Below are 12,410 nucleotides of genomic sequence, written 5' to 3' on the forward strand. Positions count from 1 at the left end.
TTATTATCACTACCCCATGAATTAATTACAGCACTTTAAAATTTTCTGAAACTACTTATTTTAAGAGACTATACAAATTATCTTTCTTATGTAATATGAGTTCGTATCATCAGCTTTAAAAATTACCACCACAAACAATGCTGCCCAGGTTTACTTATATTTTGTACAGAGAAAGCTAATTTCCATAATGATGATGATGAATAATGATAATAATAAAATAATAACAGCAACTTATATTGACCTAGTGGTTACCATGTTCCAGGTGCTGTCTTAAGCACTTTACATGTTTTAACTCATTTATTGCTCACCACAACCAAAAAAGTATGTACTATTAACATCATTATGCAAGTGAGAAAAAAAAACTGAGAGGTTACGAACTTGCCAAGGTCACAAGCTAGTCAAGCAGCCTGGCTCCAAGTGCATGCTCTTCACTACTACACTCGTCTGCCTCTCTGCAAAAACTGTAGGTAAAGAACTCCTAATGAACTTCATCCAGGGACCAGAATGGATAAATACTGTACTTAGCCGGTTGCTACCTAAGAAGTTAGAAAGAGTGCATACAATCTCAGTTGTAAAAAAATTCTGATCCATCATTAAATTTGCATAACTGCCCTTCTACATTTAAATACTATTATCAAATCTGCTATCCAAGCCAAAAGGAACATAAAACCGCATACATAATAAACTGTACACTAGTTATTCTTTGAATGAGAGAAGAAACATTATCTGAAAATGAGATACGAATAAATTAATCCAGTACAGAAGATCGTGTGTTTTTAAACCAACGATCCCACCTATACAACATCGTAATGACCTTTTGTAACATAATAATCAAGCACGTCAAATTTAATGGAAAAACAATGCCGGTCTATGTTCGTGTAGAAAATGCGGGAACTGTCTGCATGTGTCCAGCTATCCTCACAGACCTCTGGTGAGTTACTGCTTAATGACGTACATTTCACAGTATGTTCTAGCTCATTTACCATGTGGCGGTGCTACCCTCAAATCTCTCCCCCACACACAAAGTATGTTTAAATAGAATATGAGGAAATACAAGATATTTTAAAAGAATCTTTCAGATAACTGAGTTTTTGAAATAATATATTAAAAAGTATAACCAAGTCATCACATTTCTCCATTAATTCAAGATATCTGCTTTTAAGGCTTAAAAAATTAAATATGTATTTCTCCCACTCCCAGAATTTAGACTCACACCAAAAACTCACACGGGTCATATATTAGTAGTTAAGAATTCTATATTAGAGTATAACTATCTAACTTACACCCACTTCTGACCAAATCTGACTATTTTTTAAATTCAGTTCCCAAACTACTTATTAATCCATCACTGAATTCAGTCACTACTGGAACGTGATAATGAAAAAGAACTAACTTTATGAATCCAAATGATTGGGGCATGAAGTACCGGGGACAACAGATCTGCAAAGAGGCATGACAGTGGGGGCGGAAGATTCTAGTTTTGTAAGACCTTTGGCCTTTGTTTACCTTTTTTTAACATACTCCTTTTACTGACATATAATTTAAACTAAAATCACAGGTTTTAAGTGTAGGATTCATTGAGTTTTACAAATGCATACATCTGTTTAACCCAAGGAAGATACTGAGCCATCCAGAAAGGTCCCCTGGGTCCTTCTCCAGGCAATCCTCTAACATCTCAGAGGTGACCACTGCTCTGATTTGAACCACCACAGATTAGTGCTGCCAGCTCTAGAACACTACATATGTGGAATCAAACAGTCTATATTCCTTTGTCTCTGGCTTCTTTCACTCCACATGTTTCTGACATTCGTTCATATTGTTGTGCTTATCCGCAGTTCATTCTTTTTTAATTGCAAGGTAGCATTCAATGGTATGAATATACTACCACATGTGCTTCCTCATTCATTCACTTTTTCATGATCACTGAGCTGTTCCCCTTTTTTGGCTTTTATAAATAAAGTTGGTATGAATATAATTCTACACACCTGAGGAGGGGAATGTTTTACTTTTTAACATGCCTTTCATTTCTCTTGGGTAAATATCTAGAAGTAGAACATCTGTGGAACAAACTAATATTTAACTGGGTAAGAAACTGCTAAACTGTTTGTCAAAGTCATTGTATCATTTCCTCTCCAACCAGCAAAGCACAAGTTGCTAGTGCTCCATGTCCTCGCCAATGTTTGATGTCAACCTCTTCAGTTTCTGCCATGTAATGGTGTCTCATCTGGCTTTAATATGTATTTCCCTAATGACTAATAATGATTATTTTGCATTGTGCTTACTAGGCATTTATATATCTTCTATTGTGACATGTCTCTGTAATTCACTGGACCATTTTAAAAACTGGGTTGTCTTTTACTATGAATTTGTAGGAGGGCTTCTTTATATATTAAGAACATAGGCCCTACATGTTTGATATAAGTACTGGGAATATCATTTCCCAGTCCATGGTTTGCCCTTGTTCTCTTAATGGTGCCTTTACAAGAAAAGAAACTCTCTGTTTTGATGTACAGAAAAGCTTTGTTTTGATGAAGTTGAATTGTCATTTATTTTGTGTGTGTGTGTCCTGAACACACAATTCACACAAGAAATGTTATGGCTAATTTACGTAAGAAAATACTTATTATCCACAATTTTTAAGGTATGAACCATTCTTCTGGTAAGTATTTACACATACGCCCCATGTATCCTGCACATGTGAAATAACAACATTGATAGATAAGACGTACATAGTTATCATTGTAGCTAAAGAGTGGAAACAATGTAAATGTCCAACAGAGGGCCAATTGTTTAAAATGATTATGCAGTTGACAGAGTAGAATTCTATGAAGCCATAAAACAGGATACAAAAATTATGCATTCTTTATAGAAAGCTCTGCAAGATTTATTGTTAAAGTCAACAAAAGCAAGCTATAAAACAGTGTGCAGTATGTGTTGAAAACTTTTTGTTAAAAAAAGAAAATACTGGAAGGGCTGGGTTGGAGGGAGACTTATCACTGTGTATCCTTTTATATATCTTAAATTTTAAAGAACAGTAATGTGTTACCTAATCAACAAATTAAAAGTTGCAGAAAAATTATCTCTATTAAAAAGTATAAAAAGTGCAAATTAAAATAACCATTTTCACCTATTAATGATTATTATTGTATCCAGAGCTGGTAATGAAAAGCACTACAATGTAATGCAAGCGATAACTGTAATCAGTATCTTTAATGTTAGCTACAATTACGTTCTTTGACATAATAATTCCAATTTTAATACACCTTAAAAATAATCAGCAATACACACAGACCAATTACAGTATTCACCTCTGAGCTAACTACTGTGGAAAGAATACAAGTAAAATGCTGAAAAATTTTAAATAAAACTATAAAAAGTACCTATTATTCTCTTTAATTATCCATGTACTGCTCTCATGATCGATAGATGAAAAAAGACTCCCTTCCAAAAGCTTCTGGCCCTTCAGCACAATGGTGACACGATCGGGCAGAAACTGGACTTGAACGTCCTCCTTAGCGCTGCCTTCCGGAAGCCGCACTGTGGCTGTCAAGTCATCTCCAGTCTGTTGCCAGTAATACAGAGGCTCTAAGGGGGCAGGAAAGATGCGTTATGTAATAGAAGTCCAAGAACAGAACATGCAGAATTAAAAGATATGAAAGAATACCTACCTAAAGTAATCTTAGCATATTTTCTAGTGATTTTCTCACAAAAAGTTAAGTATAAACAAACACACACACACAGATCTTTCGGGAGTTTTCACCCAAAGGGTTATAGCATGTGCACCTGGCATTTTCCTCTTCCAGGCTTACCTAAGTATTCATAAAATACTGATGATAGCAATCCTTTATCCCCATTCCTTTCTCCCTGCCCCCCGTCCCTCTGTCTGTCTCCTTCTCCCTCTTCCCCCTACATGCACACACACAGTGGCTTCCGAGTTCCAAAGAATACCAAATATGACAAAACCACTGTCTGAAACTTTCACCACCACCTTGCCTTACCCATGTTGGAAGCAAGGCAACTCTGTGTTACAGGAGACCACTGTATCACACATTATTTGATGGGGCATACATCCATGCAAAAGTGAAAGATTTATTTTCCTTGTACAAGTATTGACTATTCTACCTCACAGCTTTGTTGCATGAACCCAATTTCTTAGGAAATTCAAAGGCTGTCAGCATACTTTGTGTAAGTTCCCAGTAAAAGAATCCTCCTTCCACCTCCTTCTGTCTCCTCGGCCTGCCTCCTAAATAGCTAGCTACTGAAGGATCACCTTTAGACTCATCAGACTATAACCACGGAACTAAGAAAGTAGGGCTGAAATGTAAAGTGAATAAATATTGGCCTAATGGCATCCAGAAGCATTAATCTGCCCACCCACGCACCAGGGACAGTACACAGTGGTAACCGTACACAGTGGTTAGGAACCAGTGCTCCAGAGTTGACTGGTCCTGGGTTAAAATCCTGGGTCAAAATCCATTTATTAATTTTGGTATGCAATTGTATCCCCGAGCTTCCTTTTCCCAGTCTGCATAACAAGGTGACAGAACATTACATACCTCTAGGACTGTTGCCATTTAAGTAAGTTAGCGTATCTAAAACATTTAATATCAATCCTATTACCTAAATGTATTAGGAATTCTCACTAAATGTGGGTTATTGTTTTTTGTGTTTTTGTGCTGTTTTATGTAAAAAATGTTAGCATTAGATATGCTTAGAGACATATTGTAAGTATGGTGTATCTTTTAAAGGGTCATTTTTATTTTATGTTAAAAAATTTAACAAACATGATATTAAAGAAATAATATAAAATGTGCATGAATTTTCAGGATAAAATTCTTTGGGGTAATTTTTAGCCTGCATCATATTCCTTTAAATAGCCTCTCAGATCCTCTCTTTTGCATTTAGGACTTTTAATATGAACTCACTGAAAAAAAAATAGCTCGAAAGGTTAATAACTATAAGCTCCTTAAGGCAAGTAATTTGTCTTACTCATATTTCTGTCCACTGCAAAAGTTAACAAGGCAACGTATACACAATACTCCTCAATGGGTAACTGCTGCCAGATCTGGGAGGGGAGGAATCTGCAAAATCCCGTGAGCTTTTAGTATAAGTTTAAAAACATGGATGCAAACTAAAGGGAAAGTCTGAATTTTTAAATTCTCTCTCCATTAAATGTATACAAACACCTAAATACTTTTCTCAATTGTTGGTTGCTTTGACTGCCTTTGTGTGTTTTTAGAGGTCATGTTTTAGAGCTTTCAAAGAAAATACTTTTATTTACATAACTGGAACAATACTAAATAGGCAACAGACAATATGTCTTCTTGAGGTTTACAGAAAATGAGACCAGTATGTATAATAGAAAACTGTTTAAAAGAAAACAAGCTATAATTAACAAGCTACTCGTAAGTTTTTTAAATTATATTTTTATTTTATCATTGTGAAAATCCTATGCTAAAATAAATACAGAATAAATTTCCCACTAGAAGTTGGGTACAAGAAATTAAATCTGGACTGTTTATTAGAAGGAAAACAGAAAAATGGAAGGGATTTGGAGTTTATATTAACAGGGAAGAAGAGAGGTAATAAACTCAGGCAGAATTCAAAATACAATGTGAATTATCAAGAAGAAAAACAATACCTAACTTGATAGTGATTTAAACATGTGTACCACCTACCTACAATCTGTCTTGGAACAACATGGTCCTAACTTCTAGGCAAAATGGTTTCAAGGATTAAGGCATTATTTTCTTCCTTCACAACTGCTCATCTAAGGTGTTAAGTTCTAAACACATGTGATCTGAAGCATGAATAGCTGTTCAGGATAAGTTCTAGGACAGTTTAACATTACAATTAAGATAGAATAGAAGAATGTACTCCAAAAGGGATCTTAGAAGTAATCTCACAAAAAACATCACATTTGAGAAAACAAAGTTGTTAAGAGCCTAAATAAAAGGCCACCAAGCATAGCTGTTGTATTCTGAGGTGGTATTTATAAGCCTGGGGGAAATATATTTCAAATGTTTATTAATTTAGTATTTTCAAAAATTCATTTTTAGGATAATGTACATATATAAAAGTGGAAAAACTAGCTTTTATTTAAATATGTAACAAAAAAAAGTAGATTCAAAGAGTAACACATGTAATTGTTAAATATTGTGAAATCTCCATTAAAGAATGTGCTATCCTTGCCCTGGCTGGTGTGGCTCAGTTGGGTGGAGCATCATCCCGTAACCAAAGGGGTACCCATTCAATTTCCGGTCAGGGCCCATGCCTAGATTGCAGTTGACCCTGGTTGGGTTTGATGCCCAGTCTAGGCGCATACAAGAGGCAACCAATCAATGCTTCTCTTGTGCCGATGTTTCCCTCTCTCCCTTCCTCTTTCTCTCAAAGCAATGAAAAAAAAAATCCTTAGATGAGGATAAAAAATACATATGTACATACATATATACACGCACTATTCTCTGGCTATAAACTTCAGAAATATGAACAGTAATAATTAAAGATGGAATGTACCTACAATGTGTGTGTATATATATATAAATCTCTTGAATTTTAAAAAATGTAAAAAAGAATATGTATTTAAAAAAGAATATGTATTCTTTTTTTTTAAGATTTTACTTATTTATTTTCAGAGAGGGAAGGGAGGGAGAAAGAGAAAGAGAGACAAACATCAATGTGCGGTTGCTGGGGGTCATGGCCTACAACCCAGGCATGTGCCCTGACTGGGAATCAAACCTGGGACACTTTGGTTCGCAGCCCGCGCTCAATCCATTGAACTACGCCAGCCAGGGCAGGAATATGTATTCTTTATATACAAATGTGAACTTCTTCTGAAAGACCTTGTTACTCTTTCAATTCTGAAATCATAAATCTTCACTTAGTCATTCAGTCTACACAGAAAACAAGCAGTGATTATACCCTCAAGGAACTTTCTTTGGAAAGGTAAAAACATGTGCACTAGTGTCCACTAATGCACATGAACAGAGTTGAGCTTATTTTAAAGATTAATACCCCTAATACTAATATGCCAGCTTCTCAAATGCCAACAGCAAATTGTCATTATTCATTCTTTTGCCAAATATTTATTAAATACCTAATCAGATAAGCTAGTGTGTTTGTGTGTGTGTGTGTGTGTGTGTGTGTGTGTGTGTGTGTGTATTAAACATTTTTGGTAATTATAAAATTATTAAATTAAACTAGTTTCTACTATTTAGGTGGTATATTTTACAAAGATTATTCTGGAAAATATATTTTAAAAATAATAATTAAGCACTTATCTTGACCTGGTAAAATCCATAACATAGCTGGACAGACAAACCAGACTTAAGTAGGTATGCATATAAATACCTTTGATTTTATCTGACATGTCTTCATCCTTATTTTCTTCAACATCTTGCCCAACTGGAATGGATGTGAAGGACTTGTAGGAAACAATCATTAGACCATTCCCGTCAGGTTCAATAGCAGCATAATTTGGCACTGACTTTCCACGGAGAATATCACGCTTAATGATTTCATATTTTTTATTATCTGAAAGAATAAATTATTAAAAAACTACATTATTAAAATATTATGAAAGTATTTGTATATTAATTCCACTTAAAATATTTTAAATGTACTATTAAAAGGAATATTGTTGAGTGTCATCATAGATTAAAAGGATAAAAAAAACTGACCACCTAATATCCTGTAAATAAATCCCTATTTTAAAATACTAGATTTAATAAAAATTGTTCTAGATTGTGTTATCCAATGTGGTAACCTGTGGTCACAGGTTGCTATTTAATTAAAATTAAGTAAAACTGGAAATTCACTTCCTTAATTACCCTAGCCACATTTCAAGGGCTCAGCAGCCACCAAGGCTGGCTGTCATCACGCTGAATGGTGCACCTGTAAAACACGCCCACCTCGCAGACACTTCCACAGGACGGCAGTGCTCTGTATCACAGAGGTGACCAACTCAACCTGAAATAGCAGCCTCTGAAGAATCTATGTTTCCCTTGACTACAGTCTGTCTATTTTCCCAGCAAGTATATGACAAGTATCTTCTAAAAAGAGCAATAAATAGAGGAAAAAAGAAAAAGTGTGGTATGGACTATTTTTCTGCCCATTCTAGCTATTGATAAGGGGTTTTATTAAAATGAAATATGCTTAAGGTAGAAATGATTTTTATACACACTCGGATATAGATCTATATGCCTACTATAATCAAACATAAATAACTGTACTCAGAATTTTTAAGACACAGCCCTGGCCAGGTAGCTTAGTTGGTTAGAGTAACATCTGGATATGCCAGGGTTGCAGGTTCAATCTCCTGTCAGGGCACATACAAGAAGCAACCAATGATGTATAAGTGGAACAACAAGTCAGTGTCTCTGTCTGTCTGTCTGTTTCTTCCCCTTCCCCCATCCATCCCTCCCTCCTCACCTTTCCCTCTCTAAAATCAATATTAACAAAAATATTGATTTAAAAAAATTAAAAAATAACAGTATCCTGAAAGTATCTGGTAAATTAACTGAATTTATTCTCTTACAAAAATACATTATTTCTGCTTTAAAAAGTACTCAGATATTTCAGTTGAGTCCATACCTTTACTTACACTGTTACTCTATTAAATTGGGTTCTACTTGTAAGTTTCACCTTGAGCAGTCAAAAATCATAACTCAATGTCATCTCAGTTATACATAATAACAGAATCTATTCTAAAAATGTCAATTATTGTTTTCTCTAAATCTTTGCGTACATTCACATATTTATTTCATACATATTTAAGAACAGACCGTTCATTTCATAAATGAACCAAAACCTATTCGTCCTACACAGGTATAAGCAGGGCAAACAGCCTTCCCTGCCTCTAAAAGACCTGAACTCAGACACTGTATCTTGTAGGGTTGACTTTTCCCAACATGTTTGGGACTGAAAATAACAGGTAAGCTTCAAGTGAGTTCCATTGTTAAATAAGTTGGGAAAGTATGGATTAAAATTAAATTTTCTTTTTTACTCAAAAATTTTAGAAGCTTTAATCTACTTAATGTGTAATAGGGATACTGTATGCCCCATTTTAAAACTTGACCACAAATATAATTTATAAAATGTTCCACTCAACAGTTTAGAAAAACACTGCTCTGTAATCTTCATATAAAAATAAAATGAAAACATAGAACAATCATATTAGTGATAGGAGGAAAAAGGGAACAAAGCACTAAGAAAAAACTAGAGAAAGTGAACCACAGAGAGAATGTTTCTACAGCAACAGTAACTAAAATGGGTTTGGGGGAGAAACAAGAAAGGTGAGCCCAAAGGCGCCTGTCTGGCTGAGGCCAGGAGGCAGATGCAGGGACCGGAGGGGGCAGAGGCGGGCCAGAGTGCTGCTGCTCCGAGGCACCCCGATGCGAGTTCCTGCGGGCTGCGCCAAAGCCGTCACAGGACCAAGTGTCTGAGAGAGTAGAAGGGACATGGAGGACGACTTCGCCTATAAGATGTTCAGTAATTTACTTTAACAGAATAAAGCTTTTATTATCTCAAGTGCGGATTTGCATATTACAGCCTATGTGCTAAAAAATACATTTAAAATTTTTAAATGGTTAAAAAAATCAAAACAACACTTAAATACATGTAAAATTACATAAAGACCAAATGTCAGTGCCCATAAATATTATCAGAATACAGCTGTACTCATTCATGTATTATCTGGCTGCAGCAGCACCCTGTGACACAGGTCACATGGTTACCACCTAGCCTTTCACAGAACAAGTTTTCCAACACCTAGTCTGAAATTTTAAAATACTGTGTTCCTCGAGATGAAACTATAACACTGGGTAGAAAAACAAACAAATTATATCAAATATTTCAAAGAAGAAATCTAGGAAATGTATTCAGCTTACTTATAAACTATTCTGATTATATTTATATACATATGTACCTATGTGTATACATGCATATATATTCATATATACATACAGTTCATTCTAAAGTAAAAAAGCTCTTAGAAAAATGCTAATAACCTTTATCAGAGTGTAATCTAGCACCTATGGTGAAAAAATCTTTTTCCATAGAGATCAAGGATAATTTTCTATTTAAAGACAAGAAATTGTATTTTTTATGAAATCTTTTTATAAAGATTTATTTATTCATTCACTTATTTATTTATAGAGGGGATGCAGGGAGCAAGACAGGGAAAGAAACATCAGCGTGTGGCTGCCTCTCGCACGCCCCAGACTGGGGACCCGGCCTCCTTGTGCCCTGATTGGGAATTGAATGAGTGACCCTTTGCTTTGCAGGCCAGCACTCAGTCCACTAAGCCACACCAGCCAGGGTGAGATCAATGAAAATTTAAGGCTGATAAGTTAAATGAGTAGGTTAATAAAAACTGCTGAGAAAATAACTCGTCATGGAAACAAGATCCCTTAGTGCTCAACTGCAGTACAAAACCACCTGATGAGTCAGTAGGAACTATGCACTGGCAAAGAGCAAGGCCATGCCACTAAAGGAATCCTAATTAATTTTTTTTAAAGTAATTTTTAATGTCCAACTCAGAAGTTTAACAGAGTTTCAAATAGACTAAAAGTCAGGACTTCTCTACACATGGAAGCACTTTGGATAAAAAGGAAAGAGTTTCCCTGAGGGTAAAAACAAAGGGAAAAGTTCAATTAGATTGAAAAAAAATCACAGTTGTGAATTAATGAAATAAAGGTATTCATTTCCATCTAGGCAGTTATATTTAATTTATATTTTAATTACATTGTGAATTATAATTAAATTACAATTAGGTTTATATACAGAGTGGGACAAAAGTCAGTTTATAGTTCTGAGTACGCAAAACAGTTTATTCTGGTGTGAATTATTAATTACTGTATTATTTTCCATATAAACAACTGTAAACCGACCTTTGCCCCACCCTGTACATTTGAGCTCTTGTGTATGCATGCATATGTGTACATATACATATATATATTCTTGTATATATTGAAAAATACACTTTAAGTTCTTTTGAAATTATGTAATGTCTCGTTTTACACAAAAAGGTGTAACTGACTAGGGAAGCACACTATTAATTTTTTTATAACCATACCTCAGGAGAAATCATCTATAGATATTCATTCCACTGAATGGCAGATACCAGAATCATAACTCAACACCCAAGAAAAAGCAAACACCATTTACAGGAACAGCTTTGTGCTTCAAACCTATTAAGTTATGGTAACCACTACAGAGGGATTCAGGGTTTGTTATGCTTACCTTTATTTTTCTTACTGATAGTGACCCACTCCAAGGAAACGAAGAAGCCACTTCCTTTCATGTCTAATTCTTCTTTCTCTACTCGAAGAAGTAGGGTAGCTATTGAGTGTTCTTCAGCTTTCAGCAATGAAACACTATGGATTATAACGAAAGGATTCCCTAGCTCTTCATTAAACATAATCTAGGGGGAAAAAGATGACACACACAAAAATGTATATATTGCATAAATGCATAAAGCAGAGGGAATACACAGAATTTTGACAATCCAACAACTACTTTGGATACTATTTATTACAAGGAATACAAGATTTTAAAAAGCCTTTAAAGATTGCACATTTAAATACAATTCCTTGAAGAACTTTTTTGTTTAACAGAGAAAACTGATTCAGTACTCTTGGCTTAAAAAACAAAGAAAACCACAGGTCATTCAAACAGCATCTAAAGGAGAAAGAGAACTAAAAGCAATCTCCTAGAAATGAATTATCAAGTGAGAACAGCACTCTGTACAAAAGGAGGGGACGTGAGCAGGTTACTACTCCTCATTCCTCCATCTCTTCCCGTCTCATATATGCCTTATTTCTGCTTTCTTCCTCTTAGTTTCTGGACACAATGCAAGCGTGTGGATGTTATTTTCCCTATGATTTTTATTTTTATCCTATTTTTATTTTTGGTTTGTCTTTCTGTGTTTTCTAAAAGTTTACAGAGTAAAAGTCAAAAGCATTGGAAAATAAATCTATAAAACTTTCTTATTTCTCAAAAACAAATGAATCCATTTAAACAGTATAATTCAACCAACTCCATTTAAAATGTAATACTGAATTTGCTTATAAGAAAGAATGTAAGCATCATAAGGAGACATACAAAAGCTTATCAAATTCTTTTTGTACCACAAACACATAATCTAAAAGGCATATTTTTATTAAATACTAAACAGATGTTTTAGACAGATTTCTAAACATGATTTTCAAATAAAAAAATAATTGGAAAAAACACCTGAAAATTAACTCCTTAAAAAAAAAAAGCCACCAAAACCTGTATCAGAATCCCCTCACATGTGTTGCTATTTGAAACCCTGATAAAGAAAAGTGTGTTTTAATGTCATCCATTTCCTATTTATCTGAGCAACTCTATCAAAATTATTCAAATAGAAGACCTTTGGAATCCACTCT

General features: G+C 34.6%; 1 protein-coding gene across 2 annotated transcripts in view; it reads right to left on the reverse strand.

The window, feature by feature from the left end:
• NUDCD1 (NudC domain containing 1) overlaps positions 1 to 12,410 on the reverse strand; it is a 55,132-nt gene that overhangs the window by 19,305 nt on the left and 23,417 nt on the right. For both annotated transcript variants that reach the window (XM_045861409.1, XM_045861410.1), the window contains 3 exons: positions 11,242 to 11,422; positions 7,351 to 7,533; positions 3,381 to 3,585 (listed from right to left, as the gene is read on the reverse strand). In XM_045861409.1, the coding sequence (XP_045717365.1) occupies positions 3,381 to 3,585; positions 7,351 to 7,533; positions 11,242 to 11,422 (569 nt within the window). The remainder of the gene's footprint in view (positions 1 to 3,380; positions 3,586 to 7,350; positions 7,534 to 11,241; positions 11,423 to 12,410) is intronic.

Source organism: Phyllostomus hastatus, unplaced genomic scaffold, assembly GCF_019186645.2.
Source record: "Phyllostomus hastatus isolate PE091 unplaced genomic scaffold, TTU_PhHast_1.1 phas_scaffold_21, whole genome shotgun sequence".
NCBI classification, from domain to species: Eukaryota; Metazoa; Chordata; class Mammalia; order Chiroptera; family Phyllostomidae; genus Phyllostomus; species Phyllostomus hastatus.